Here is a 25,393-nt window from a genome sequence, read left to right as displayed (position 1 = left end):
TCTTGACGCGCTGACTAGCCCAATGCGGATTAGCAGCCCCCGCGAGGGTGTGGATCCGTCAGAGGAGGTGGGGCTCCCCGTACCAGTTCCCCCCCCTCCAAGGCAACGTGAGCTAGCGAGCTTTGGGTCATGATGCATTCCCGTCCGTCGCTTTCATGTGATTCCGAGTCCAAGCACCTGCATCCATGGATGTCTGCGCTGCTCGAACTCGAGGCTTTTTGTTTTTTTCTTTTTTTTTTTTCTTATGGCCAACGTTAGGTCTACAGAGCTGCGTGGCAGAAACACTCAACACTGGAACGTGACGATGGGACGGCCTCGAATGTTGTCCCCTATTATCCGATCCGACCCCTTCCATCCCTCGGTACTGTGCACATACTACTAGTTATACTGCGTACTAGTACATACCGTCTCGGCTCTTTTTTTTTTTTATTATTATTATTTTTGCCAACGACCCGACCTGTCGAGGCAGAGCCGTAAGCGGGTAGCTCGTGGTCTACTAGATTACTGCGTATGACACAGTACCCGGGCATCAGCCGTCCGTCCCACCCGAAGCCCCGGCTCCCGCGGCGCCGCTCGGCAGGCCCTCCGGCCAATCACCGATCAACACCGCTTTCCCCCGCGATCTTTGTATCCGGCCCAGCTTCCTCCCCCACATTACACATTTCCCCTTTGGGTATGGAGGAACGGGCCCTTCTGTCCGTCAGGTGGCCTCTCTCAAGCAGGTTTCGCCATTGCACATGCTCCCAGAGAGCGACCGACAACCTGGAAGGCGGCATTCATAGCCCGGGGCCAACCCCGACAAACAATGAAACATGCAAACCCTCGCACCAAGCCACCTCACAAGCGGAAACCTTCTCCATCTCATCCCCTTCTTTCCGTACCGGCCCTACGCTCTGGTCCTGTGTGAGTTTTCTAGGGAACTAGACAACTATATATTCGCTGCCCGGATCGTCAGATCGTGGGATGGATGGATGGATGGATGGATGATGGAATAAAGAGGTGAACCCCGGTCTTGTTTCTTGTTTCCATCAACAGCGTCAATCCTCCCTCCAGCATTCCTTGGCTTGTATTTTCCTCTCCTGAGCGACGGAGCGAATCTCTTCTTCTCTTTCTCTCTCTCTCCCTCTCCACCATCCTTCCCCATACAAATAAGTTACCTCGACATCTCTACCCTGGACAACGTACGGCGGCAGCGGTACGTCATTGGGTGGGTTGATTCACGTCCTGGGATCGTCGGAACCCTCCCTTATCGGACGACTCGTTTCCACCGACACGCCGCCCGAACGCGCTGTCTCACCTCAAGGAACCTAGAACCTACACTCCCGAGTCGTCCCCCCTCGTCGTCCGCCGCTTTCCTCTTCCGAATCCTTTCCCTCGCGCGGCCGCCTAAATCTCCATGACCCTCCTGGAGATGCCTGACCTCCTCGTCCACAACCCGCTTGCCGACCCAAATCCCCGGAGGAAGTCAAAGTTTCGCGCCTACGATGCCTCTCCCGTGTCCCGTCTCGTCCACGGCGCCGGCAATGCCGTCCTGTCGTTGCGCGCTAACGTGTTCGAGTCGGAGAACGCCGACCGGAGGAGAGAAGAACATCAACTGACTCTCGAGGGTCGCATGCTAAACGTAAGCCACCCACCAACCCCCTTTCTCCCCCCTCTCACCGCGCCGCCTCCAGAGTCCGCCGCCGCCGGAAAGGCCCATGTCCAAGCTGACGGCGCCGTTGAGGCAAACAAAAAAAGGCCAAGACGTTCGACGAGTGGGAGGCGGCCGCCAAGGAGCTCGACAAGTTCGAAGGCAACGATGCCTGGAAGCTCAACGACGACGACGACGACGACGCGGGAGAGGCCGAGTACCAGCCCGACATGATCCGCGCCAAGCTGCAAGCCCTGGACGCCGCCCGTGCGAGCTGCGACATCAACGGCATGATGTATCTCATCAGGACGGCCCTGTCGCGAGACGTGGGAGGCATGGGCAGCACCCATCTCTACCTCCGCTCCTACATCGGAACCAAGGCGCTTATCGAACGCTACGTCCGGTCGGCCGTCGACACCATCAACACCGTCGTCGACATGGGCATGCGCCGCACCGACGTGGATCCGCGCGACCTGCTCGAGGGCATGGTGTACGCCCGCCAGAGCTTCGGCCGCAGCGCCCTTCTCCTCAGCGGAGGCGCCACCTTCGGCATGGCCCACATCGGCGTGCTCAAGACCTTGTTCGAGCAGAACCTCCTGCCGCGCATCATCTCGGGCGCCTCGGCCGGCTCCATCGTCTGCTCCATCGTGTGCACCCGCAAGGACGAGGAGCTGCCCGCCCTGGTCAGCACCTTCGAGTACGGAGACCTGAACGTGTTTAGCAGCGAGGACGAGACCATGGCCGACCACATCCGGGGCCTCCTCACCCGGGGCAGCTGGGCCGACATCAGCAACCTGACGCGCGTCATGCGCTCCTGGCTCGGCGACATCACCTTCCGCGAGGCCTACAACCGCACCCGCCGCATCTGCAACATCTGCGTCTCGTCGGCCTCCATGTACGACGTGCCTCGCCTGCTCAACTACGTCACCGCCCCCAACGTGCTCATCTGGTCGGCCGTCGCCGCCTCGTGCTCCGTGCCGCTCGTCTTTCAAGGCCACCCCCTGCTTATGAAGCACCCAGAGACGGGCGCCCTCGAGCCCTGGATCCCCACCCCGCAGCAGTTCATCGACGGCTCCGTCGACAACGACCTGCCCATGACGCGCCTCGCCGAGATGTTCAACGTCAACCACTTCATCGTCTCCCAGGTCAACCCCCACGTCGTTCCGTTCCTCCCCAAGGACGAGCAGGTCGTCCCCGGGCAGTTGCACAAACGGCAGCAGCAGCAGCAGCAGCAACAACAACAACAACAACAAGCCCGCCAGGGCCGCAACGACCGCATCGAGAGCCTCGCCTCCATCATCAAGGAAGAGGGCCTCTACCGCATGCAGTTTCTGGCCGAGCTTGGCATCTTCCCTAACCTGCTCACCAAGGTCCTCTCCGTCATCAGCCAAAAGTACTCGGGCGACATCAACATCCTGCCCGAGATCCCGCTCTCGGACCTGCCGCTGATGCTCAAGAACCCCACCCCCGACTTCCTCCACCGCCACTGCCTGATAGGAGAGCGCGCCACCTGGCCCAAGATGTCCCGCATCCGCCACCGCCTCGCCATCGAGCTCGCTCTCGACAAGGCCGTCCACGCCCTGCGCACCCGCGTCGTCTTTTCCAAGAGCCAGGTCGACCTGCGCCGCGCCCTGGGCGTCGCCCCTCGGCCTTTGGTCCTGAGGGGGGCGCCGAGCCGCCCCCGCCACCCGAGCGGCGACGCCGCCGCTCCTGCTATCCCCTGGGCTGCCGGCGTCACGAGCCTCGTCCCTCTTACCACGACGACTACCGCTCCCTACTACTTCGCGACCCAGCCGCCGAGCGTCGCCGGCATGAGCCCCGTCGAGGAACGAGCGAACATGACGTGCCGCCGCGGGTCGGGCGCAAGCATCCAGCTCGCCGCGGCGAGGCACGCAGGCCCGTTTTATGGGGACAGCGCGAGCGAGAGCGAGAGCGAGAGCGGGTCGGACGAGGAGGGGGACGGGGGACGGCTGGAGCTGAGGATGCGCCCGCTGGGCCGTCAGGGAAAGGGGGGGAAACGGCGTCGATCGTCGGCCGGGCGCCGCGCGCGACGGTCGCAGAGCTCCGAGGTTGATGAGGAATGCCAAGAGCCATGGGCAGATGCGCTCGGGAAGGCCCGTGGAGGGTGGCCTCGCCATCTCGGAGTTCTTGCTGCCGGAGAAGGAGCCGTTGCGGTTGCTGGAGGGGGAGGGGGTGTCGCGGGCGACGTCGACGAGAAGGAAGACGACAGCAACGACTGCGACAACCATGACAACCGCAGCAGCGACCTTTCCCGAGAGCTCTAGCGCCTCGGTCGGCGTCGAGCAAGAGAGCCGGACCCGGACCCCGAGCCCCAACCCGAACCCAACACCAGCGCCAACGATGGACGAGCCCCTTGTTCCCGCGACCTACCTCGCCCTGGCTGCGGGTGGCAACGGCAACGGCAACGGCACTGGCATCGGCACCGGCACCGGCATCGGCACGGGTGCAGGAGGGGAGGATGCGGGCTCCCAGGCGTCGGACGGAGGGTTGATGAGCGATGCGGACCCGTATGCCGCTTCTGCCGCCGCTGGGACGGAGGCGGCGGTGGGCAACGGGAAGGGGCAAGGGCCGTCGGAGAGGAGGGCGTCGCTGCCGCAGTCCAAATTGAGATACCCCGTGCCCTAGGCGGTGGCGCTGGGGCTGTGGCGGCGGATGGGCGCGAGGAACACGGTCATGATGGGGAGAGGGGAGGCGCCCTGGGGAGTTTGGGGCATGAGATACGCTCAGCAGAGATAGCCAGCATGGGTATATAGGAATAGCATTCATGGTTTCCTCCTCCGACGACGACGACGGACGGTCCTCGGCGTCTTGTGCCTTGCATGATGCTGAGCCCAGGGTGGTGGGGTCCTGGGATGGCGGGAGCGTGCCGCCCCGGTACTAACGATATTAACACGATGCACGTAAGGGAGCATGTCCTCATCAGCAATAGGATGTGGTGTTCTCGAGGGATGCTCACAAGGACCCTGTTCGTTGCCATGGGTTGTCCTGTTGTATTCACAGGACCCTCCTATACAAACCCAGCCATGTTGTAATTCATCCATACTACAGTACACAGTACACACATGCTATCCTATTCCAACAACAAAAGACTCGACTCACAATCCCTCCCCCCAACCCACGTATCATCATCAATCTTGTCTATTGAGTGACATTACTACTTTTTCTGCCCCACCCTCCCACCGCTCAACGCCTGGAGAGATGCACTACCTGTACCTACCTGCCCTTCAAAAATGCCAAACAGCACGTCAAGAAAAACAAAGAGACCAAAAAAGAAAAAAAAAAAAAAAAAAGGCTCAAAGCTTCGCCTTTGCGCTCGTCGTCTTGGCCCTCTCGTCCAGGATCTTGTTGCCCAGCTGGGCCATCTCAAACTTGCGCACCTTGCCGCTGCCCGTCAGGGGCACCGAGGCCGGGACGCCGTCCAGGCCGAGCCAAAAGACGTGGGCGGGGGCCTTGTGGCGGCCCAGGGCCTTGCGGACCCAGGCGCGCACCTCGTCGTCGGCGGGCCGCTGGGCGGGCTCGCGGGCCGGGTCGAGCTGGAGGAAGGCGGCGACGACCTCGCCGTAGTGGGCGTCCTTGAGGCCGACGACGACGGCGGCGGCGACGGCCGGGTGGGCGACGAGGCGCTCCTCGATCTCGAGCGGGTAGATGTTTTCGCCGCCGCGTATGATGATGTCCTTGAAGCGGCCCGTGATGGTGCAGTAGCCGCGCTCGTCAAAGACGGCCTCGTCGCCCGTGTGCAGCCAGAGGACCCCCTGGTCGTCGCGCACCATGACCTCGTTGGTCTTTTCCGAGTTGTTCCAGTAGCCGGCCTGGAGCTGGTAGCCGCCGATGCAGAGCTCGCCGCGCGTGCCCACGGGCACGATGCGGCCGTCGCGGTCGACAATCTTGGCCATGGCGTGGGGCATGAGCGTGCCCACGGTCGCGAGGCGCGTGGCGATGGGGTCGTCGGTGAAGGCGTTGAAGCAGGTGGGCGACGCCTCGGTGAGCCCGTAGCTCGACGTGAACTCGCGCATCCCCAGGCGCGACACGAGCTGCTCCATGAGGTAGCGCGGCACGGGGGCGCCGGCGATGATGCCGGTGCGCAGGCGCAGGCCGTTCTTGCCGGGCTGAAGGTCCTTGGCCTCGGGGAGGGCGAGCAGGCTGTCGAACATGGCCGGCACGCCGTGGACGGCGGTGCACTGCTCGGCGAGGATGGCGCGCAGGGTGGCGGGGGCGTCGAACACCTCGGCCGGGTAGACGATCTTGGCGCCGTGCGTGACGACGGCCATGAGGCCGAGCACGAGGCCGAAGCAGTGGAAGAGGGGCGGCGGGCAGCAGAGCACGTCGGCGGGGGTGAGCCGCATGCGGTCGCCGATGAAGCGGGAGTTGTTGACGATGTTGCTGGTCAAGAGGAACGGTCAAACGCGTCAGCCAAACGAGCAGAGGACGGCCGTCGGGTGCCGCTTTCTCCTATTTGGAGGCCGGCTGGTCACGTACTGATGGGTAAGCATGGCCGCCTTGGGGTGGCCCGTCGTGCCGCTGGTGAACTGGAGGTTGCAGACCAGGTGAGGCAGGACTTTGGCTTCGGCTTGGTACAGGTGGTCGGGGTCGACCCGCGAGCCCTGGGCGAGCAGGTCTTGGTAGGTGGCGTAGCCGTCGGCGTCGCCGCGGAGGATCACCACCTTGGGCCCGGACGGCCTCGCCGCCAGCTGGGTGAGCAGCGGCCTTTGGTCAAGCCGGCCGATGTTCTTGGTGGTGAAGAAAATTTTGCATTCTGGGACCGCGTTAGAAGCCGGCGTCGAGGAGAGCAAGAGGTTGGGTGGCCGGCGCCTACCGGTAAAGTCCAGGCCGTACTGCGCCTCGCTCGGGGTGTACGTGTTGTTGAGGATGACGAGGATGGCACCTATCCTGGTGGCGGCGAAGAAGACGGCGGCGTACTGCTCGCAGTTGCCGGCCATGATGCCGACGCGATCCCCGACGCCGATGCCCATCTCGAGCATGGCGCCGGCCAGCAGGCGGCTGTGGTGGTTGAGCTCGTTGTAGGTCCATCGCGCGCCGGTCCAGGGTATCACCAGGCCCTCCCGCGTGCCGTGATGCAGGCACTGCAGGTTGAGCAGCTCGCCGAGGGTCAAGTCCACCAGGGGCGGGTCTGTTGGCCCGAAGAGCAGCGAGGGCTTCTGGGGCTGGGGGAGGACGATGCCGTCGTCCTCGGGACGGCGGATTTCTGGAACCTGGACCGACATGTTGGATGTTGCAGCGCTCTGTTCTCTCTCCCTCTCTCTCTCTCTCACTGTGTGTGTGCGTGTGTATGTGTGCGTGCGTGTGTGTGTGTGTGTGTGTGTGTGTGTGTGTGTATGTGTGTGTGCGTGTGTGTGTGTGTATGTGTGTATGTGTTACAGCATGAGCGGAGCGTCGCAGGGCTGGGGGAGGGACAAGGCGTCAACGAAACACGAGGACCAGATCTTCGGAACCGAGCGGACGGGGGGAAGGGAGGGAGACATTCAGTACATAATAGCACGCAATGGAAGGATGGATGGCTCGGTACAGCGCGGCCATGGCCGTGATGGGCCGGTGCTGGTCGGCAAAGACTTTTCCGTGTGCCGGACCATGCAGAGGGCGTTCCAGTTTCTGGCTCCATGGTCCCCGCGGGGTTCCATCGCTCGTTGTCCCCTTGGCTTGGTGAGCTAGCCAGCTGTTGCGATTATCTGATGGATCGATTAGATCGACGCCTGCGGCGTGGTGGGCCGACCCCCCTCCCACCTCTCCTCCGTCCTGGCTGCATGCCCACCCCCCCATACGGAATGCTCGAGCAAGGGTTCTTGGCCTGGCTTGGGTCATCTGCATCCCCCATCCCCTCTCCTTCGCCGTCGGGAGCGATGTCGCCGCGAGTCACAGCAGTGGCGGCCATTGTATCGATCCGGTCCCGGGGGTCGTGCGTGTCCTTGACAGCGTATACAGGTACGTATAGTACGCAGTACAGCAAGGAGCAAAAAGGCTCATGTGCGAATACGACGCCATGCTGCCACCTGGGCGTCCTCAGCTTGGAGATGGAACACGGAGCGGGAGGATGCCCCTTTGGGTTGTGAGCAGCGGATGCTGCGGACGGTGGAACTCTCCACCCTCGCTCCAGCCGAGGAGGATTCGCGGCTCGAACAAGAAAGAAGAAAGCAACCCCCCAAAAAAATTTCGTTTCATGCGACAGGGCCCCGAGAAGTGGTGTGATTTTTGGGCCGTCCTTTCCCGGCAAAATCCCTCAACGTCGCCAGGGTCTTTCTGGATCTGATAACTCGCCGTGCCAAGGAGGAAGGAGGAGGGCTAGGCTCCCGTCACTCTTCTCTCGGTTCTTTCCTGTCCTTGCAGCCTGAATCCCTCCCGTCTTTTTTTTTCTTTTATTGTATCTTTTTCCTTTTATTCAAGATCCATCAATTTCTTCCATGCCCAAGTGCATATGGAAAGACCATGAGCAGGTTTGATGAGGTGACGACGGTCAGGGGAGGGTTGGTCTTCCGGCATCCTCCGAGATCGGTTTTTTTTTTGCCAAGGAAGGGCATTCGGTTTGTCTGATCTTTACCCCCCCCCCCCCCCCCCCCCCTCTGCCGCGCCAAAAGTAGCATTTAGGTTATCAGATGGAAGCGCCGTCGTTGATTGGCCACGGTCATCATCACCCCCCGGACCCGGCGGGCTTCCTCGGCCATGACAGGCCAGGGAACGGCCTGCAGCGCGAAATGGAGAATGGAGGGGCTGTGAAACCGGCGGCGGCAGACGAGTTCGGTACTTTGCGCAGCGCCAAATATCGTAGCTAGAACCTAGGCATGTATGTACATACTGTACCTGGGTCTCCAGTCCGTCGGTCGCGTTGGTCTTGGTCTTGGTCCTGGCGTTGGCTTCTTTCTGGCCCTGGTCCTGGTCCTGGTCCTGGTCCTGGTCCGGGTCCGGGTCGTATGCAGTGGATGCCAATGGATTCCATCCCCGAAGTCTGTTGGAGCTGCAGGTGGTGACAGGACGACACCATGTGACGGGAAACCAGCACTAGAAGGCATTTTGTACAAGCATCTCTGCCGCCCCTCGGTCACTCCTCTCGTCGTCGTCGTTGTTGTCGTCGTCAGCATTGTTGTTGTTGTTGTTGTTGTTGTTGTTGTTGTTGTTGTTGTTGTTGTCGTTGGACATTGTGACACTTACAAGAGCGATACGACTGCAATCTATCCCCATCCACCATGGTCTCGTCAACAAAACCCCCGCGGTCCTTCGCCGCCTACGCTGCTTCTTCAGACCCGGTCCTGAAGCTGCCGCACCCGTACCAAACGGCCTACCACGTCCAGCAAGCCGCCGCCGTGGACGGCAGCACCGGCTGGTACCACCTCGTGCCCCGCGACGCACAACCACCACCGGCAAAAAGCGGCGGCAGCGGCGGCAGCGGCAGCAGCAGCAAGAGCAGCGATAGCACCAGCACACCCTCCCTCCCGCCCTCTCTCCGCACCACCACGACGCTCACTTTCACCGAGCCGCGCGACCTCCCCTCCAGCGCCGCCCCGCCGACGCCAACAACACCCCGTGGGCCCGCGCCCGCCGCAACCCGGCCGTCACGGTCCGCTGGTCCCAAGGAGGCGACGCGGCGGCGGCGGCAGCAGCAGCGCCCACCATCGCCCAGCTCTGGCTGCTCGTCTACGCCGTCTTCACCGTCCGCCCGGCCGAGGAGGCCTTCCGCCTGCACCTGGACGACCGCGACGCCGGGCGCGGCGCAAGGGACCGGCTCGCGCGGCAGCTGATGGCGGTCGGGCTGGCCGTCCCGCACCCTCCCGCCGCCTCGGCCGCCGAGGGGTCGACGGCCGACGAGGACGCCGAGCTGCTCATCTCGCGCAGCGCCTTCTGGCAAGGCGCCGGCTCCCCCTTCGGCCCCCGCCCCGCCTGGGCCCCCGAGCAGCACGCCGCCGACGCCATCGGCCTCGACCTCTCCGCCTACCCCTTGCCGCCGCCCGAGTATGTCGCCTCCGTGGCCGGGTCGTCCTCCTCCCTTTCTTCTTCTTCCTCCTCGTCCTCCTCCCTGGCTCAGGCTCAGGCCCAGGCCCAGGCCCAGGGCGCGCTGGTCTGGCACCCGCGCCGCCGCACCAAGCCCGCGCCGGGCAGCGTGCTGTACAGCCGGTGGATCCCGCACCTGCGCGAGACCTTCAGCATGGTGGCGCTCGACGTCGGCGACCAGGAGCACGTCGACCTGTTCCACGCGTGGCAGAACGACCCGCGCGTGAGCCAGGGGTGGAACCTGACGGGGTCGCGCGAGCAGCACGTCGAGTACCTGCGGCGGGTGGCCGAGGATGCGCACCAGCTGGCCGTGCTGGCGCGGTTCGACGAGACCTACTTTGCCTACTTTGAGGTGTACTGGGCCAAGGTATGTTGTTTTCTCTTTTTCTTCTCTCTTTTTCTTGTCTAATATTTTCACTCTTGTTTTCACTCTTGTTTTCACTCTTTTTCTTCTCTCATTTTCTTCTCTCGTTTTCTTCTCTCATTTTCTTCTCTCATTTTTTTTTTTTTTTTTTTGCGTTCTATCGACGAGACAGAAAGAACACACACACATACACACACACACACACACACACACACACACAGAGAGAGAGAGAGAGAGAGAGAGAGAGAGAGAGAGAGAGAGAGAGAGAGAGAGAAAGGCTAACGGGCCGTACGATAGGAGGACCCCATCGGCGCCTACTACCCGGCCGGCGACTACGACCGCGGCCGGCACAGCCTGGTCGGCGACGTGCGGTACCGCGGCCCCCACCGCGTCAGCGCCTGGTGGTCGAGCCTCATGCACTACCTCTTCCTCGACGACCCGCGCACGGGCTGCGTCGTCGGCGAGCCAAAGTACACAAACACCCCCGTGCTCATGTACGACCTGATCCACGGCTTCGGCCTTGAAAAGTTCATCGACATGCCCCACAAGCGCTCGGCCCTCGTGCGCTGCTCCCGGGAAAGGTTCTTCCAGCTGTGCCCGCTCGACGATAACGACAAGGTCATGGGAGGGACGGGGTTGGGCTTGGTGCCGAAGCTCTAAGGCGAACGCGCGGTACAATTGGCTAACAAGTTGGAAAGATGATGGGGAAGAAAACAAAAACAGTTGGGATGTTGAAGCATTGCGTCAATATCATGTGTAAATTTCGCGTGCTGCATGCCTACCTATCTGAGGTACGGATAGAGAATTGTCTGGTTTTTCTTGTTCATTTGTACCCGGGAAATAAATCAGGAAGATAAGAGGTGCCTAGTGTCGGCCGACATAAGGCCCATCATGATGTACATGTATCTTTGTGTGCATTCAGCCAGCCATGTAATAATTATGCAAAAGAAAAGCATCCCTTATCCCATGCCCAAAAAAGTCCATCCAACCCAACCCGACCCAGTCCAACCCAACCCAAACGCCGTGCAAATTCCGGAATCAACATTGTTCAATCCCATCTTCCCCGAGCTTCAGATGATTCCAGCAAACTGTGTCCGTTGTTAGCTCATGACCATCGTCATTGCGACCAATGTTCAAAAGAGACTCTTACTCGAAAAGCCCAGATCATCCCCAAAGAAATCCTTCATCTCCTTCTCTCCCGATACGACCCCCGCCTCCTTCCAGTACCCCACCGCCTTCTTGCCCAGGGCGATGCCCATGGCAGGCAGGATCTCATCCAGCTGCTTGTCCTCAGGGTCTTCCTCGATCCCGCGGGCGGCAGCCGCCACGGCTTTCATGTGCTGGTGGATGTTGTGAGCGGCGTAATAGCCCATGTGCATGGCGGCGCCGCAGCGCTTGATGCCCGACCAGCGGACGAGGTCGCCCACAGCGAAGTGGACGGTCGAGTTGGGAGCGTCCGCGGGGAAGCGGAGGCTGTAGGCAAGGAAGGTTAGCCGTGAGATTCTCGGGGGGGGGAGGGGAATGAAGAGCACGGCAGCGGACTTACTCGGACCGAATCTTGACATAGCCCTCCTCATCCAGAACGCTGGGTGGAAGGAACGTCGTCGACGGAACCGGCCGCGAGATGGCCATCGACACATGATCAACCAGCTTTGAGCGACCGTTGGTAAAGTGGACCCTGAGACACAGGTTCCCGGCGTCGTCCTTGACCTCCTCGGCACGCTCCACGCGGTGCGACAGCAGCACGTCCACGCCCGTCTCGCGCAGCAGATCGAGGGTGCGCTGCTTGAACTCGTCAGGCAGTGGCTCCGACGACAGCAGCGTGTCGCGCGAGTGGGCGAGCGTCACGTTGAGGTGCGGCTGCAAGGTTTTGAGCTCGGCGGCCATTTCAATGCCGACGGCGCCTGAAACGGAAGGGGAAAAATAATCAGCCAAGGGAGGTTGAAAAGGGGAAAACACTTGGAAAACAAAGACGTACCACCACCGACAACAAGCACGCCATGCCGCGCGGACGCCATGGCGCGGGTGTGGTCACCCATCTCAAACAGGTACTGCTTCCTGCGCAGGGACTGAGGTACAACGGGCCAGGCGCGGCGGAGACCCGTGGCGGCCACGAAGTAGTCATACAGCAGCCCCAACGGCGCATCGGTGCTGCCGTGGGGAACGTAGGTGGCCACCTTGCGTTCCGGGTCGACCGACTTAAAGGAGCCGTGGAGGACGCGCAGGTTGGGAGCCCTCAAGGCGGGGATGTCGGCGTACTTGATCCAGAACTTGTCGGCGAACGACTCGGACGCCAGCGCCAGAGGGGTGCCGATGGTGTGGTCTGTCTTGCGTGTTAGACAATCGGCAGGGACAGAGACAAAGCCATGGGGCAGTGGGAACCAACAGTAGCCATCCCTCTCGTCGACGATGGTGATATCGATGGGGATCTGGGGCGCCGCCGTCGGTGGAGCCTCACCGTCCTCGGGTTGCGGCCCAGACCGCGCCGGGAGCCCACGGCAGAGATCTTGCAGGTTGACGGCGACGGCGAGGCCGCCATAGGAACCGCCAGCGATCAGAACCCGAAAGGGTTGGGGCTCGGGAAGGGATCCCATGGTGAAGAGGCTGGAGACAGGACCGGACCGGACTGGGCTGGAGGAGGACTGGAGGGGGACCGGAGGGAACTGTGAGGACGGAACAGCGAGGAGAAAGAAGCAACGTGGCGATGGATCTATAGATCAGCCGGTCCTGTGCAACAGAGTCGACCCAAGGAACGTTCGTGGAAGAAGGAGAAAACGTAATATACTACGTAAAAGGGGCGGTGGTGCCTCGGGACCAGCTAAGCTTCCCCTCTTCAAGTCCCTGGGCCGCGTGAGGCGTCCATTTTCGTTCCCCCTTCTGCCGATGCAGCTACGGGGCCTGTCCCGGGGGGCCGAGGGTGGGCCTAGGTCCAAGTGTCAAGAGACGGACGGTGGAAATTACTGCGTATGAGGCGGTGTCGGCTTTTTTTTGGTTTTTTTTTTTTTTTTTCTCTTGTGATGGGATCCTCGCTCCCTCCCGGTCCGATCGATTAGACCTGAGGTCCACTTTTGTTGCCTGTCTTCCCGCTCTACTCCTGCCGCTCTCCAAGCGTCCAACAAACCCAATCCCTCACCCGGCGTCGGGCGCTGGAAGGAATCATCTTCAGCTCTTGAAGTGGAGGTGCACAACAGCGTCAATTGGGTCAGGTTCCTCTTGCACCCTCCCCCCCCCCCCCCCCTCCCCAACTGTCGCATTTTCAACGGAATGTGCAACATTTTTTACTCATCATGGCTCCACCAACCCTCGGCTCCCCACACCCGAGGCTCCACAGCCAACCCCTGCAAGCCGGATCATCTGCAGAGATTATCGCTCTTTCATCTTATCAATCAGGCAGGGGGGGGGTTTTCGGCCAAAGCCGGCACTCGGCGGCCGAAGAGGGGACTACAATGTCCCGCCCCGACCCGTCTCGCTTCCTGAGGGATCACATTGTCCCGAGAGTGAAAAAGTGACACCAAGGATAAGCATGATGAATTACCACCTTGCCTACCTCTCCTCATAACGCAAACAGCACGGCTTCAAGAAGACGCCTCTCAACAACAGAAACAACAACAACAACAAGAAGATCCGCACAGAACCAACGCTGTCTGTCATGGATATGAACACACCCCACCCACCCCCCCCCCCACCCCCCGCGTTGGACACCCGTGCGCAATGTCACCATGCATTGCATCTTCAAGACCTCTGACGCCTCGGGCGAGTTCGATGGCGTCACTGTCACTCCTCTACCGGGTGTTTGGATCGGTTCGGCTTTTTTGACACCCACCACTGCTAACTCCGTATCCTACCCTCCACCTCAATCCCAGGAAACGCAAACTCGCCCTCCTTCCACATAGCACCCCGCAGGAGGCACCCTTGAATCCGCCAGAGAGGTGAGAGGAACTGTGCCACCTGGGTTCCGGTGTAGTGAACAAATTCCCACACCGTAGCATTCTACAAAAGCGCCAAGGGAGGAACCATGTACTATAGCCCTCCCTGACGCACCCAGCCGAAGCAGGGCTGCGAGGTTCAACTCAGCCTCGTCGGCGGCCGCGTCCTGGATAAGCGTACAAAAGCCCACCAGGTCCGTTTAGGAGCAGGGTAACCAAGGACCTTGGCCTGCTTCATCATCTTGTCCATCGGTGATCACGGGCAGGGCGAGCATGATGGAATGGGAATCGAGAATATTGTAACTTTTGTTCTTTTCTTTTGCTAGTATCCCCCTTACGCCACCCCGTCTACATGATATGTATACGTCCTATTCAAGTATGTGCATGCTCGCTGATTGCTCTCCAAAGAATCAACAAGAAAAAAAAAAAAAAAGATGGCGGAACGTTGAGGTCGTGTCCATGGGCAACAGCAGCATCACGATGCCGTGGGCTTCGATGATGGAAAATGACAAGGAGCGACAAAGCTTGACACCGTAACGACGCCTGGCCCAGGGAGCTCGGTGTCCTGGGCAATAAGGCGTATCGAAGACAAGAACAGAACAGGGCAGAAGAATCAAGAGCTGTATCACCTACCGCCCTCCAGCCGCCTCTGCCGAATCCCCAACGCCAGCACAAACGCCGTCGCCGAGAACAGGAACGACACGCCGTGGCTCCACCACAGGCCATCCACGTACGACCCGACCACCGCCTCGCGCACCGGGCCCGTCACGCGGTCGACAAAGTCCACGTCCGACAGGGTGCTCTCGATCACCTTGGCGATCTCGCGGCGGCCCAGCCCGAGCGCGACGAGCCGCCGGACCAGGCTCTTCTCCAGGAAGGACTGCAGCACGGCGTTGACGATGGGCAGGCCCAGCGTCACGGCCAGCGTGGTGGAGAGGTACATGAAGGAGATGGCGGGCGCGAGGTGGGCGGGGTCGGCGATGGCGGCCTGGAGCGACACAAAGACGGCGGACTGGGCCACGCCCGTGCCGAAGCCGCCGGGGAAGATGTAGAGCGACTCCCAGAGGTTGGTGCGGCCGTGCCAGCGGAGCATGAGGAGGAGGTAGCTGAGGGAGGAGGCGGTGACGGCCAGCACGATCAGGCCCTTGTAGCGGCCTGACCGCTTGATGAAGACGCCCGAGAGGAGCCCGCCGAGGGCGTTGCCCACGACGGCCGGCACGAGGTGCGCGCCGGACTCGGTGTTGGACGTGCCCGCCGTGATGCGGAAGTACAGGGGGACGGAGAACATGAGCTTCGCGCGAAAAAAAAAAAAAAGAAAGAAAAAAAGAGTTAGCAAGTTGTTTTTCTCTCTCGTTGTCGTCGTCATGGACTTGACGACCCCGCGGGATGGAAAGCCAAGGAAAAGAAAGCGAAAAGAAGAAGGGAGAGAGAGAGAGAGAGAGAGAGAAAGAATGGCGTACCCCGACCTGCGCCCCGGTCTGAAGCCCGAGGATCAAGTAGGAAATGACGGCGTCGCGCAGCTGGAAGATCTCGAGCGGCAGGATCGGCTCAGGCTGACGCTTCTCGACGCCAATGAACCAGTACAGCAGCACGGGGCTGAGCAAAAACAGCCCCAGGACCAGCGGGTGCGTCCAGGACAGCCGCCCGCCGCCGAGCTCCACGGGGAGGAGGAAGGCCAGGATGGTGAGGGCTAAGAGGATCGAACCCTTGAAGTCGACGCGACCGAGCTTGCTGCTGGTGGTGCTGCAGATGCTGTTGGCTCGGCTGGGGGTGGTAGAAGAGGAAGGCGAGGCGCCGTCCGCCGCGGCATCAAAGCCAGGGGAGCCGGGGGGAGAGGAGGATGAGGAGGCCGGGGAAGGCCCCGGCAGGTAGATTTGGACGAGGAAGATGGCGAGGATGATAGGAGGGATCTGGCCGTAGAAGGACCTGTTGGTTGGGCGTGAGCATTTCCCGCGCATCACGGCTGCCGGACCTCTCGAACGAACGAACGTACCAGCGCCATCCGATGACATCGACGAGCCATCCGCCCAGGGGGCCTCCGATGCTGCGGCCCAGGGTAGCCACCAGGTTGACGTAGGCGCGCCATGCCGCGACATCCCGGATGGGGAAAAAGTCTGGGTTGGGCAGTCAGCCCTCATGTTGTTCTGCGCTTGCTGTTCCCCCCCCTCCCTGGTCCCCGCTCCTTGGGTTGAGACTCACCCGTGATGAGGATGGACACAAGCCCGGCCATGCCCGAGGCGCCCGCTCCTGAGATGACGCGACCGAGAATGACCTGCCACATGGTCTGGCCGGCAGCCCTGTTGGACGTCAGCCTCTGCGGTTCAGCCGAGGGACTTTCAAGAGGGAGGAGACTCACACAATGAACCTATGGAAGGGGGGTCCAAGTCAGCACGCTGTTCACCGACGCTTTTGCCTGGGGGCTGGACAAACTCACGTTCCAATCACAAAGATGGTGTAGGCAACCAGCACGAGGAGCTTCCGGCCATAGATGTCACTCAATTTCCCGTACTAGATGGAACGAACGTATTGTCGGTCAGCAGGCGGGTTTTCGCAACACAGACCGGGTGCGTCTCTCTCTCACCAATGTCTGAGTGGCCGCGCCGGCCAGGCCAAAGCCTGTAATCAGCCATGACGAGTTTGCCAGGTCGTTGAACTCGGAGGCAATGACGGGGTGCGTGGCCAGGAGGATGGAACCGTCGGCGTTTCCTATGAGAATGCCTGCGCAGGGGAGGGAGAGAGAAACAAGTCAGCGACGAGAGCTGCACATGCACACGCACACACACACAGAGAGAGAGAGAGACGTCGTGACAGAGGAAGACAATGAGGACAAACCGATAAGCAGGACGAGAATGATGCGCACCACGTTGGGCTGCCTCACGGGTTGGAGCTCTCCCTGGCCTACGCTCTCCTCGTCGTCGCTGCCAAAGCTCTTCTTGACAAAGTCGCCGTTGGAGTCGCCGTTGAGCGAGCCCGAAGGCGATATCTCGCTGATGGAGATATGGTAGTCGTCCGCCTTGCCCTTGCCCTTGAGATTGGCATCCCGGTGGTCCAAGAGCGGCGACGTCTCGTTCGCCTCGCCGTGGACCATCTTGGAGTTGGAGGGGTTGTGGTGGTGGACAGGACACGCCGGGTCTTCGAGCTCGGGGAGCGACCACAGCAGCTTGGAAACGCAGGTGCAACGATTCCACGACATGGAGGGAAAACAGCCGGGAGGACAAGGTTTGTTTGTTTTTTTTTTCTCGATTTCTATTTTGTATCGCTCTCTCAACCAAGAGACAAAGGAGCCATCTCGGCCCTAGATGCGACAGGGTTGCATCGCATCGAGAAGAAAGGGTGCACCCTGGACCATTATGAGTGCATTCATCACGATGACCGCGACATCGGCAGTCGGAGTGGTTCATGTCCGCTTTTCTCCGGGCGCGCGGGCTTAACGCCGCGAGTTGGGTGGTGTTGGGGTTTGTCGGGGACGATCACGACATTTATAAGTCAATGTCGCAAGCGTGCCGTCGACCCCTGACTTGGTCAACATCCCCCCACTCCGCTCCACGTTTTTCTCCCCCTAGCGTCACCCAGCGAACCACCGCCTGCGATGGCATGCAAGGCCGTCCGCCTCCGCCATGCCGGCGATAGTGACAACATCCGGCGGACCCAAACCATGCCAGCCCTGTCGCGGCTCGCTTTCGCTTCGTCTGCCCGCTTCCCAGAGCGAGCCCGCGGCGCCGGGACGCGCTTCGGTGGGGAACCGAAGAAGGGGAGGGGTTCCCGCGCGCGCCATGCAATCGTCAACGACAATAACGTCATCCCGGCGAACCTAGAGATGCCGCAGCAACGGTCCACGTCGGCGGGTCGGAGCTGTGGAGGCTCCGAGTGGAGGCAGGGGGGGGATGAGAGACATGACCGACAGGGAGGAAGAGGGAGAGAGAGAAAGACGAGCTTCGCGGGTAAATATATATATATATGTATATGTATATAGGTATATATGTAGAGATGTCGACGCTGTCCAGGGACGTCAAGGTCATTTCCATCCCTACCGCCTTTCGTCTCCTTCTCTGAGCTCTCCCCTCCGCCATGCGCTTCTCAGGAGTCATCGCGGCCGGCCTGCAGCTGTCGGCCGCCGTGGCCAGCAGCGGGAACGGCCAGATTCCCCTGGGTCAGCAGGTGTCGTCGTCATCGTCGTCGCACCATAAGCGGCCTGGCCACCACGGCCACAAGAAGCCCAACATCGTGTTCGTCCTCACCGACGACCAGGACCTGCACATGGACTCACTCAACTACATCCCGCTCATCAAGAAGCACCTGATCGACCGGGGCACGCTGTTCAAGCGTCACTATTGCACCACGGCCATCTGCTGCCCGGCCCGCGTCTCGCTGTGGACGGGCAAGCTGGCGCACAACACCAACGTGACGGACGTGAATCCGCCCCACGGTACGTTTGGCCTCGATCTCGAGGGAGCTCCCAAGCCGTTTGTTTTGACCTTTTGACCTAACGCCGTTGGGTTCCCTTGCCCCAGGTGGCTACCCCAAGTTCGTCAAGCAGGGGCTCAACAACCACTACCTCCCCCTCTGGCTCCAGCAGGCCGGCTACGACACGTACTACACGGGCAAGCTCTTCAACGCCCACACGGTCGAGAACTACCACTCGCCGTACCCGGCCGGGTGGAACGGGTCCGACTTCCTGCTCGACCCTTACACCTACATGTACCTCAACGCGACGTACCAGCGCAACCGCGACCCGCCCGTCAACTACGCCGGCCAGCACACGGTCGACGTGCTCCGCGAGAAGGCCCTGGGCTTCCTCGAGGACGCCGCCGCCAACGCGGGCGAGCGGCCCTTCTTCCTGGGCATCGCGCCCGTCGCGCCGCACAGCAACGTCGAGTCGGCCCTCTTTGAGGTGCCCATCGACAACCTCCCGGACCTCGAGGAGCAGGTCCTCTTCACGCCGCCCATCCCCGCCGAGCGGCACGCGCACCTCTTCCCCGACGCCAAGGTCCCGCGCACGCCCAACTTCAACCCGGACCGGCCCGGCGGCGCCGCCTGGGTGCGCGGGCTGCCGCAGCTGTCGGCCGCCAACGTGGCCTTCAACGACCACTTTTACCGCCAGCGCCTGCGCGCCCTGCAGTCGGTCGACGAGCTGGTGGACGCCGTGGTGACGCGCCTCGACGCGCTCGGCCTGCTCGAGGACACGTACATCTTCTACACGACCGACAACGGCTACCACATCAGCCAGCACCGCCTGCAGCCCGGCAAGGAGTGCGGCTTCGAGGAGGACATCAACATCCCGCTCATCGTGCGCGGGCCGGGCGTGCCCAAGGGCGAGGTGTCGGAGGTGGTGACGACGCACACGGACCTGGCGCCGACCCTGCTGCGGATCGCGGGCGTCGACCTCGGCGAGGACGGCGGCTTTGACGAGTTCGGCTTCGACGGCGCCGCCGTGCCCCTGACGCGCCGCGACCTCGACGAGGCCGAGGTCGGCCGGCACGAGCACGTGACGGTCGAGTTCTGGGGCTTCGCGGCGACCGAGGGCAACCTGTTCCGCGACGACGAGCAGCGCCTCTACGTCAACAACACGTACAAGGCGGTGCGCGTCATCGGCAAGGAGTACAGCTTCTACTACGCCGTGTGGTGCCACGACGAGCACGAGCTCTACGACCTCAAGACGGACCCCTACCAGCTCAACAACCTGCTCCACGCCTCGGCCAGGCCGCCGACCCACCTCCTCGGCGTGCCCTTCGACAAGGTCATCGCCCGCCTCGACGCCCTGCTCTTCGTGCTCAAGTCGTGCAAGGGCGGCACCTGCACCAAGCCCTGGGCCGCGCTGCACCCGGCCGGCAACGTCCAAACCCTGCGCGACGCCCTGAGCCCCCGCTTCGACGCCTTTTACGAGCACGAGCAGGAAAAGGTCAAGTACAACCGCTGCGAGATGGGCTACATCGTCGACGCCGAGGGCCCGCAGTTTGAGACGCACGGCGCCGTGTACAGGCAGGGCGCGAGGTGGAGCGAGTGGGTGTAAAAAAAAAAAAAGAAAAAAAAAAAGAAAAGAAAAGAAAAGAAAAGGAAAAAGGGGGAGAGGTTGCTGGTTGTATGTTTTTTGTAGGTAGCATACGAAGTACATGAAAGCGTCATTGTTTGGGTATTCATTGTTGAAGCATAGTTTGTTACCTGTAGGTACTGCTTAGTTAGCGAGGGGGAGGAGGTGAGGGAATGGAAAAGTTCATGACATGATCAATGAGAAGAACAAGCCAATATTCCAACATATAAACTAACCAACCAACCACCCCTCACCATCACCACCATCACCACCATCAAAAAGAAACGTGACTTTTTCAGCGCCAACTTTTCCTCTGCTTTCTCTACCTAGCAAAGGAAAAGGATAAAAAAGGAAATGTGATGGAGAATCATCAACAAATCACCTATGATCGACCCAGGGATCGAACCTGGCACCTTCTCGGCGGGAGGAAGCCCCGGCTGAATTCAACCATTTTGTAATGTGAACGAGACGTGATAACCACTACACCAGTCGACCGTTGTGTGATGGTGGAGCCGGGTGGTGCAGGACAATACATGGGGGAGCCGCCGCGGAAGACGGACCGCTTGGGCCAAGCAGGCCACTCACTCGCTCCCTACTCTTCTCCTCCCTACTCTTCTCCTCCCTACTCTTCTCCCTACTCTTCTCCCTACTCTTCTCCCTACTCTTCTCCTCCCCCTCCCACCGGCATCAACAACGCCGCAGCAGTCCACCAACAAGGACGCCTCCGCGGTCAAGCACCTGAGGTATTGTATATACCTACCTACCTACCTACCTACCTACCCACCCAGTAGCAAGGCCAACCAGCTCATAGCCTCTCTGCACCGCAACACCAACAAAGACGCCTCAAGCCCGAGCCGCATCGGGGTTCCCATGGGAGCCCGATGGGAGCCGCCTGGGAGCCCCATGGGAGCCCCGTTCAAAAAAGACGAGCAACACACGATAACTACCTCCATGGGGACAACATCAAGCAAGTACCTGCCAACCTAGGTGCTCGAGATCTAACCAACCACGAGCCACACGCAGCACGGCCAAAGCGTAGAGAGAAGACGGCCCGTCAGCAGAGATTATCTTTGTTGCATTTGCTTCACAGCTAGGTCCCGTCCTGCTCTCTCGCCCCCCACCACCCGCATCCATCCATCCATCTACATCCCCACCTCCCAGTCACCAAAATAATACCCAAAGTATGCACCCTCTCCCTAGGTATCTTCTCTACCCTCCCCTTCTCTAAAGGTACGGTACCCAGACCTTTGCTCCATGACATCATCAGTCATTTCCGTCTACAAAAAAATGTTTCGTCAAAATCCAGAGAGAGAGAGAAAAAAAAAGGGGGGGTGGGGGGGGTGGGGGAGGGGGGTTATCACCGCCAAGCAACTATGTACGCAAAAGAAGAGAAGAAACCCTTTCCCCCCCCTTCGGCTCTCGTCCATCGGTATATCCAAGCTCCAGCTCGGAGCAGCTTCGCCATGGCCGCAGCGTTTCTCTGCTCCTACTTTTCTTCTTCGTCTCCTCCTCCTGGCTCACCTCTCTTTCCCACGTCACGAAGCCGCAATCCCTAACCCAACCCTCCCGGCACCGCCGTACCCCGCCTGCTGCTGCCCCTGTTGCTGCCCTTGCTGTTGCTGACCTTGGCCTTGCATCCCGCCGGCCAAGCCACCGGGGACGTTCACCCCCGTGCCCGTCCTCTCCCTCATCCTCCTCCCTTCCATCAAGCCCCGGAGCCCCCTCTTCTGCAGGCCGATGACGCTGCTCAAGTCTCCCGACCAGACCTCTCTGCTCGAACCCCTCTCGCTATCCCCGAGCTCGCTCGCGCTCCACTCGCTCCCGCTCAGGCTCGCTGTGGCGCTCAGCTCGTCGTTGCTCGGCATGGCCCCAGGAACCGACGTGTTGATGTTGAGGCCGCCCGAACGGCTGGCGCCGGACTCGGACCCGGCGACGCTCCCGGCGGCGTTGGACGCGCCGTCGGCGGCGGCGGTGGCGGCGGCGGCGCCCAGCCCGTCGAGCCCGGCCGTGGGGAAGAAGTTGGGGTTCAGCGTCCCGTCGATTCCCCGGCCTCCGCCGGCGGCCATGGCGGTGGCGTTGAACACGGCCGCGGCGTTGCGGCTGTCGAGCAGGCCGTGCAAGCGCTCCACGACGGCTTCGAGGAGGCCGTCGATGCGGTAGGGGCGCGCAATCTGCAGCAGGCTGCACAGGATGGGCGCGGTGCAGAGCGGCGAGCCCGGCGCAGGGAGGCTGGATGTGTAGAGGAAGTGGAGGAGGATCTGGACGGTGAGGTAGGTGTGCGGCAGGTAGAGGCAACGGGGGCGGCTCGTGGGGGGGAGGGTGCGCGGGGTCGGGGTGGCGTTGATGGCGGTGGGGTCGGCCGCGTTGGTGGACGCGGTGCTCCGGCTCGAGATGCTGCTGCCCGAGTACAGGGTGGTGCCGCTCATGTTGGAGGGGGTGATGGTGAGGTTGGAGCTCCAGATGGAGCCGCTCGGGCCCGAAACCGAGTTGGACCGCAGCGTGGCGGCGTCGCTGCCGTCCTGCGTCGCCGTGCCCTCCCTCAGGAGCTGCACAAAGTACGGCCCCCACCTCCGCGACACGATCCTCGAGTTGATGGGTATCCGCTCGCCGCCGAAGCACAGAATGTCCATGTCGGCGAGCTCCCGCACGGCGAGCGCCTTCTCGCCCAGCTCCTCGGCCGCGCGGCTGTGGTGGCGGCCGCCCGCGGTGACGCCGGCCTTGCGGGCCAGGCTCAGGTCGGGGCCCGTGTAGGGGCTGCTCGCGCTGACGAAGCCGCTCATGGGCGACGTCTTGCGCGGGTTGTCGTAGAACCCAAACGCCTCGAGCTCGACCATGCAGACGTTGGTAAAGTTGATCCTCCGGTGGTTGTAGTCGTCGACGAGGCTGCGCTTGCGATTGCCGAGCACCACAAACGTGTTGCGACGGTTCCACAGGACGCCGCGGTTCCAGCTGCCCTGGCTGAACACGGCGCCGCCGGCGTCGATGCGGCTCCACGTCATGGTGCGCAGGTCCAAGGCCCAGAGCGCGTACTCCTGCTTGGACGAGGTGAGATAGGTGCCGCTGACGACGAAGTGCGTGTCGATGATGCCGCCGTTGGGGAAGCGCAGGCCCGGGGGGCTGTACGTGCCGCTCATGGCACGCTCCGTCAGGTGGCCTTCGGGAGACCGGATCTGCAGCTCGAGCTTCACGTCGAGGAAGTTGTAGTTGCTGTAGATCAGCATGCTCGACCCGCCTTCCCGGGCCTCCGGGCTGACGCCTGACGCGTCCTGCCTCGCGTTAGCCGGGAACGTCTTTCCGAGCTTGGCCGTGACGGACGGGGGCAGCGGCGCGACCACGCTGCGATATGCGCCGCAGCTCTTGCCCAGGGGCTGCGTCGACACCCACTTGAGGCTGCGCAGGTTGAAGACGCTGATCTGCTCAATGTAGTGGTTCGACGCGTCCTGGCCGCCGACGATGATCATCTCGGCGCCGCCGGTCCCGTCGATGTTGATGCCGATGCGGCCTTCGTTCGGGTTGCCGGTCGAAGGGTTGTGCTGCAAGGCCGAGAGAGGCGCCCGGTGCGAGACGAAGGCCGCCGAAGAGGGCAGGATGCAGGCGCAGTGCGCGTAGCGACCCTGGGGCGCATCGGTCGTCGGGATGAAGGTCCACTTCTTGGTGGGCACGTCGTAAATGTAAATATCCGACATGACCGTGACCTCGGGTTGCTGGTCCTGGGGCACGTTTTTCTGGTTGGTCGTGGGCGACATGCCGCCGTAGCACACCAGCTTCGTGTCGCCCAGCGCGCACATCGAGTGGAAGTACCGCGGCGGAGGGATGTCGCCCGTCGCGTCGATCTTGGTCCAGTGCCGGCGGATGAGGTCCAGCTCGTACAGGTCCGACGTTAAGGGCGCAGGCCGATTCCTGGACAATATCCTCCCGCCAAACACGTAGAGCTTGTCTCCGAGGATCGTCGTGGTCGCTCCAACCAGCGGATGCGGCTCCCTGCCCGTCGTCCGGTGTACGTTGCACATCAAGCCCGACAGATGAGCCGATGGTGCTGTCGCTGCGGCGTTGGCGGCGCCGGCACCAGATGCGGCGTTGGCGGAGGCAGGCTGAGCCCTCGACTGCGGCGACGGCCCTGCCGACAGGGAGCCGTTGTTCTTATCGCCGCCATCTTGACCATCCTGTCGCGACGAGCTCGCGAGGCTTGTCTGGCTGTTGTTGGCCGACGCATCCTGGGGCGGCACGCCCCTCGCATACAATCCACCACCCACGTCGGCCGATGCCGACTCCATCGCGGTCCGTAAGTTTTGTTGTTCTTGTGGTTGCTGTTGTTGCTGCTGTTGTTGTAGGTCCTCTTGGTAGGGCTCCGTGTCGACGATGGTGGTCAAGTGGGACGATTGCGACGGCAGAGCCAGAGGCGACAGGGGCGTGGCCGGAGAGAGCTGAGGCGGGGGCGGTTCTGGCAGCGGCTTCTTAAGACTGTCCTGCAAGCTCAAGCTCCTCGCATGATGCGACAGAGGCGGACGGTTGCTTCTTGGCGGGAGGGACGCCGAAGCGGCGGAGGGCTCGATGGTGGGCACCGGCGGCTCCGAAGGCCGGCGGGCGTAGGGCTGAGAGGGAGGTATTTTCTTGAAGCCTCGAAGCGCAGAGGAGAAGAGCGGCTTAGGGACCGCCGAGCGGTCTTCGGATTCCGGATCGGCCGGGCGGGAGAGATCGTCGGTTCCGGCCTGCGGCGGTGGCGGTGGCGGCTGCCCTGGGTTCCCGGGGGTTAGTCCATAACCAGACATCCCGACGAGCGACGGGAAGCAAGCTCGCGACCGAGGCGGCTACCCGGAGCAAGAGAGCAGCAGCAACTCGGCAGCCGGGAGAGGCCCAGGGGTGATCAGAGGGAACGAATAGAGGCGTCTAGGGGGGGGGGGGCGAAAGAGGGATGCGAAAAAGCAAGCGGGCGGAAGGCGCAAGAACAAAGCAAGAAAGAAGAAGATGCGGTGGGCGAGCTCGCAGATTTGGAGCTTCGTGCCCTGTCGATACAAGGAACGCCGAGGAGGCCAGAGCGGGCAGGGCAGGGCACCTCAGCGAGGACGGTCAATGTCCGGAATCCAGGCCGTCGACCCAAGGCGACGTTGGAATCCACACATCCAGGCCCCGTAACAGCCGATCGATCGACGTTTGGATGCCTGGTCGTGATATGGAGGGGGGGGGGGGGGGGGGGGCCGGGCGACGCCAAGCGTGGTGGAGGTTGGTGTCCGTCACGGGAACAGCAGCCAATCCGTCACAATAAGAAACCGCCGACGGCTAAGCGAGGGCCGGGGGTGGGTTCCTGGGTTTTGTGAACTGGAAAGCCGACCGGGGGGGTGGTGGAGGAGGAGGAGGAGGAGGAGGAAGAGGAAGAGAAGATGTCGAAAAGGCGCTGCAGCGCGTAGATGGCGGCGTTTGGGTTGCCCGGA

The 25,393-nt window shown here is 61.8% G+C and overlaps 7 protein-coding genes and 1 non-coding gene across 8 annotated transcripts; 3 read left to right on the top strand and 5 right to left on the bottom strand.

Annotated features, from left to right (window-relative positions):
* Window positions 1–1,411: 1,411 nt before the first annotated feature.
* On the top strand, window positions 1,412–4,276 carry VTJ83DRAFT_3074 (uncharacterized protein; the record flags this gene model as incomplete). Its single annotated transcript, XM_071009415.1, has 3 exons — window positions 1,412–1,621; window positions 1,738–3,572; window positions 3,634–4,276. 3 exons carry the CDS (start codon window positions 1,412–1,414, stop codon window positions 4,274–4,276), a joined length of 2,688 nt encoding a protein of 895 aa, XP_070866955.1.
* A 668-nt stretch (window positions 4,277–4,944) lies between these two features.
* Window positions 4,945–6,873, bottom strand: VTJ83DRAFT_3073 (uncharacterized protein; the record flags this gene model as incomplete). The annotated part of the gene is made up of 3 exons (XM_071009414.1): window positions 4,945–6,031; window positions 6,128–6,404; window positions 6,465–6,873. 3 exons carry the CDS (start codon window positions 6,871–6,873, stop codon window positions 4,945–4,947), a joined length of 1,773 nt encoding a protein of 590 aa, XP_070866954.1.
* A 1,971-nt stretch (window positions 6,874–8,844) lies between these two features.
* VTJ83DRAFT_3072 (uncharacterized protein) lies at window positions 8,845–10,670 on the top strand (the record flags this gene model as incomplete). The annotated part of the gene is made up of 3 exons (XM_071009413.1): window positions 8,845–8,991; window positions 9,153–10,013; window positions 10,308–10,670. The coding sequence occupies 3 exons, from the start codon at window positions 8,845–8,847 to the stop codon at window positions 10,668–10,670; spliced, it is 1,371 nt and encodes a 456-aa protein (XP_070866953.1).
* Window positions 10,671–11,048: 378 nt separating this feature from the next.
* VTJ83DRAFT_3071 (uncharacterized protein) lies at window positions 11,049–12,604 on the bottom strand (the record flags this gene model as incomplete). Its single annotated transcript, XM_071009412.1, has 5 exons — window positions 11,049–11,098; window positions 11,161–11,483; window positions 11,557–11,914; window positions 11,989–12,333; window positions 12,397–12,604. The coding sequence occupies 5 exons, from the start codon at window positions 12,602–12,604 to the stop codon at window positions 11,049–11,051; spliced, it is 1,284 nt and encodes a 427-aa protein (XP_070866952.1).
* A 1,957-nt stretch (window positions 12,605–14,561) lies between these two features.
* VTJ83DRAFT_3070 (uncharacterized protein) lies at window positions 14,562–17,129 on the bottom strand (the record flags this gene model as incomplete). Its single annotated transcript, XM_071009411.1, has 8 exons — window positions 14,562–15,227; window positions 15,397–15,862; window positions 15,930–16,050; window positions 16,136–16,233; window positions 16,293–16,301; window positions 16,371–16,444; window positions 16,518–16,654; window positions 16,769–17,129. 8 exons carry the CDS (start codon window positions 17,127–17,129, stop codon window positions 14,562–14,564), a joined length of 1,932 nt encoding a protein of 643 aa, XP_070866951.1.
* Window positions 17,130–18,004: 875 nt separating this feature from the next.
* VTJ83DRAFT_3069 (uncharacterized protein) lies at window positions 18,005–19,946 on the top strand (the record flags this gene model as incomplete). The annotated part of the gene is made up of 2 exons (XM_071009409.1): window positions 18,005–18,362; window positions 18,448–19,946. 2 exons carry the CDS (start codon window positions 18,005–18,007, stop codon window positions 19,944–19,946), a joined length of 1,857 nt encoding a protein of 618 aa, XP_070866950.1.
* A 403-nt stretch (window positions 19,947–20,349) lies between these two features.
* Window positions 20,350–20,459, bottom strand: VTJ83DRAFT_t58. Its single transcript has one exon. It is a non-coding gene; the product is annotated as a tRNA-Val (tRNA).
* A 1,040-nt stretch (window positions 20,460–21,499) lies between these two features.
* Window positions 21,500–24,733, bottom strand: VTJ83DRAFT_3068 (uncharacterized protein; the record flags this gene model as incomplete). The annotated part of the gene is made up of 1 exon (XM_071009408.1): window positions 21,500–24,733. The coding sequence occupies one exon, from the start codon at window positions 24,731–24,733 to the stop codon at window positions 21,500–21,502; it is 3,234 nt and encodes a 1,077-aa protein (XP_070866949.1).
* Between the last annotated feature and the right edge of the window lie 660 nt (window positions 24,734–25,393).

This window comes from Remersonia thermophila, chromosome 3 (assembly GCF_042764415.1).
Source record: "Remersonia thermophila strain ATCC 22073 chromosome 3, whole genome shotgun sequence".
Lineage (NCBI taxonomy): Eukaryota > Fungi > Ascomycota > Sordariomycetes > Sordariales > Chaetomiaceae > Remersonia > Remersonia thermophila.
Note: the sequence above shows the minus strand (reverse complement) of the source record. Positions and strands in the feature narration are given on the sequence as shown.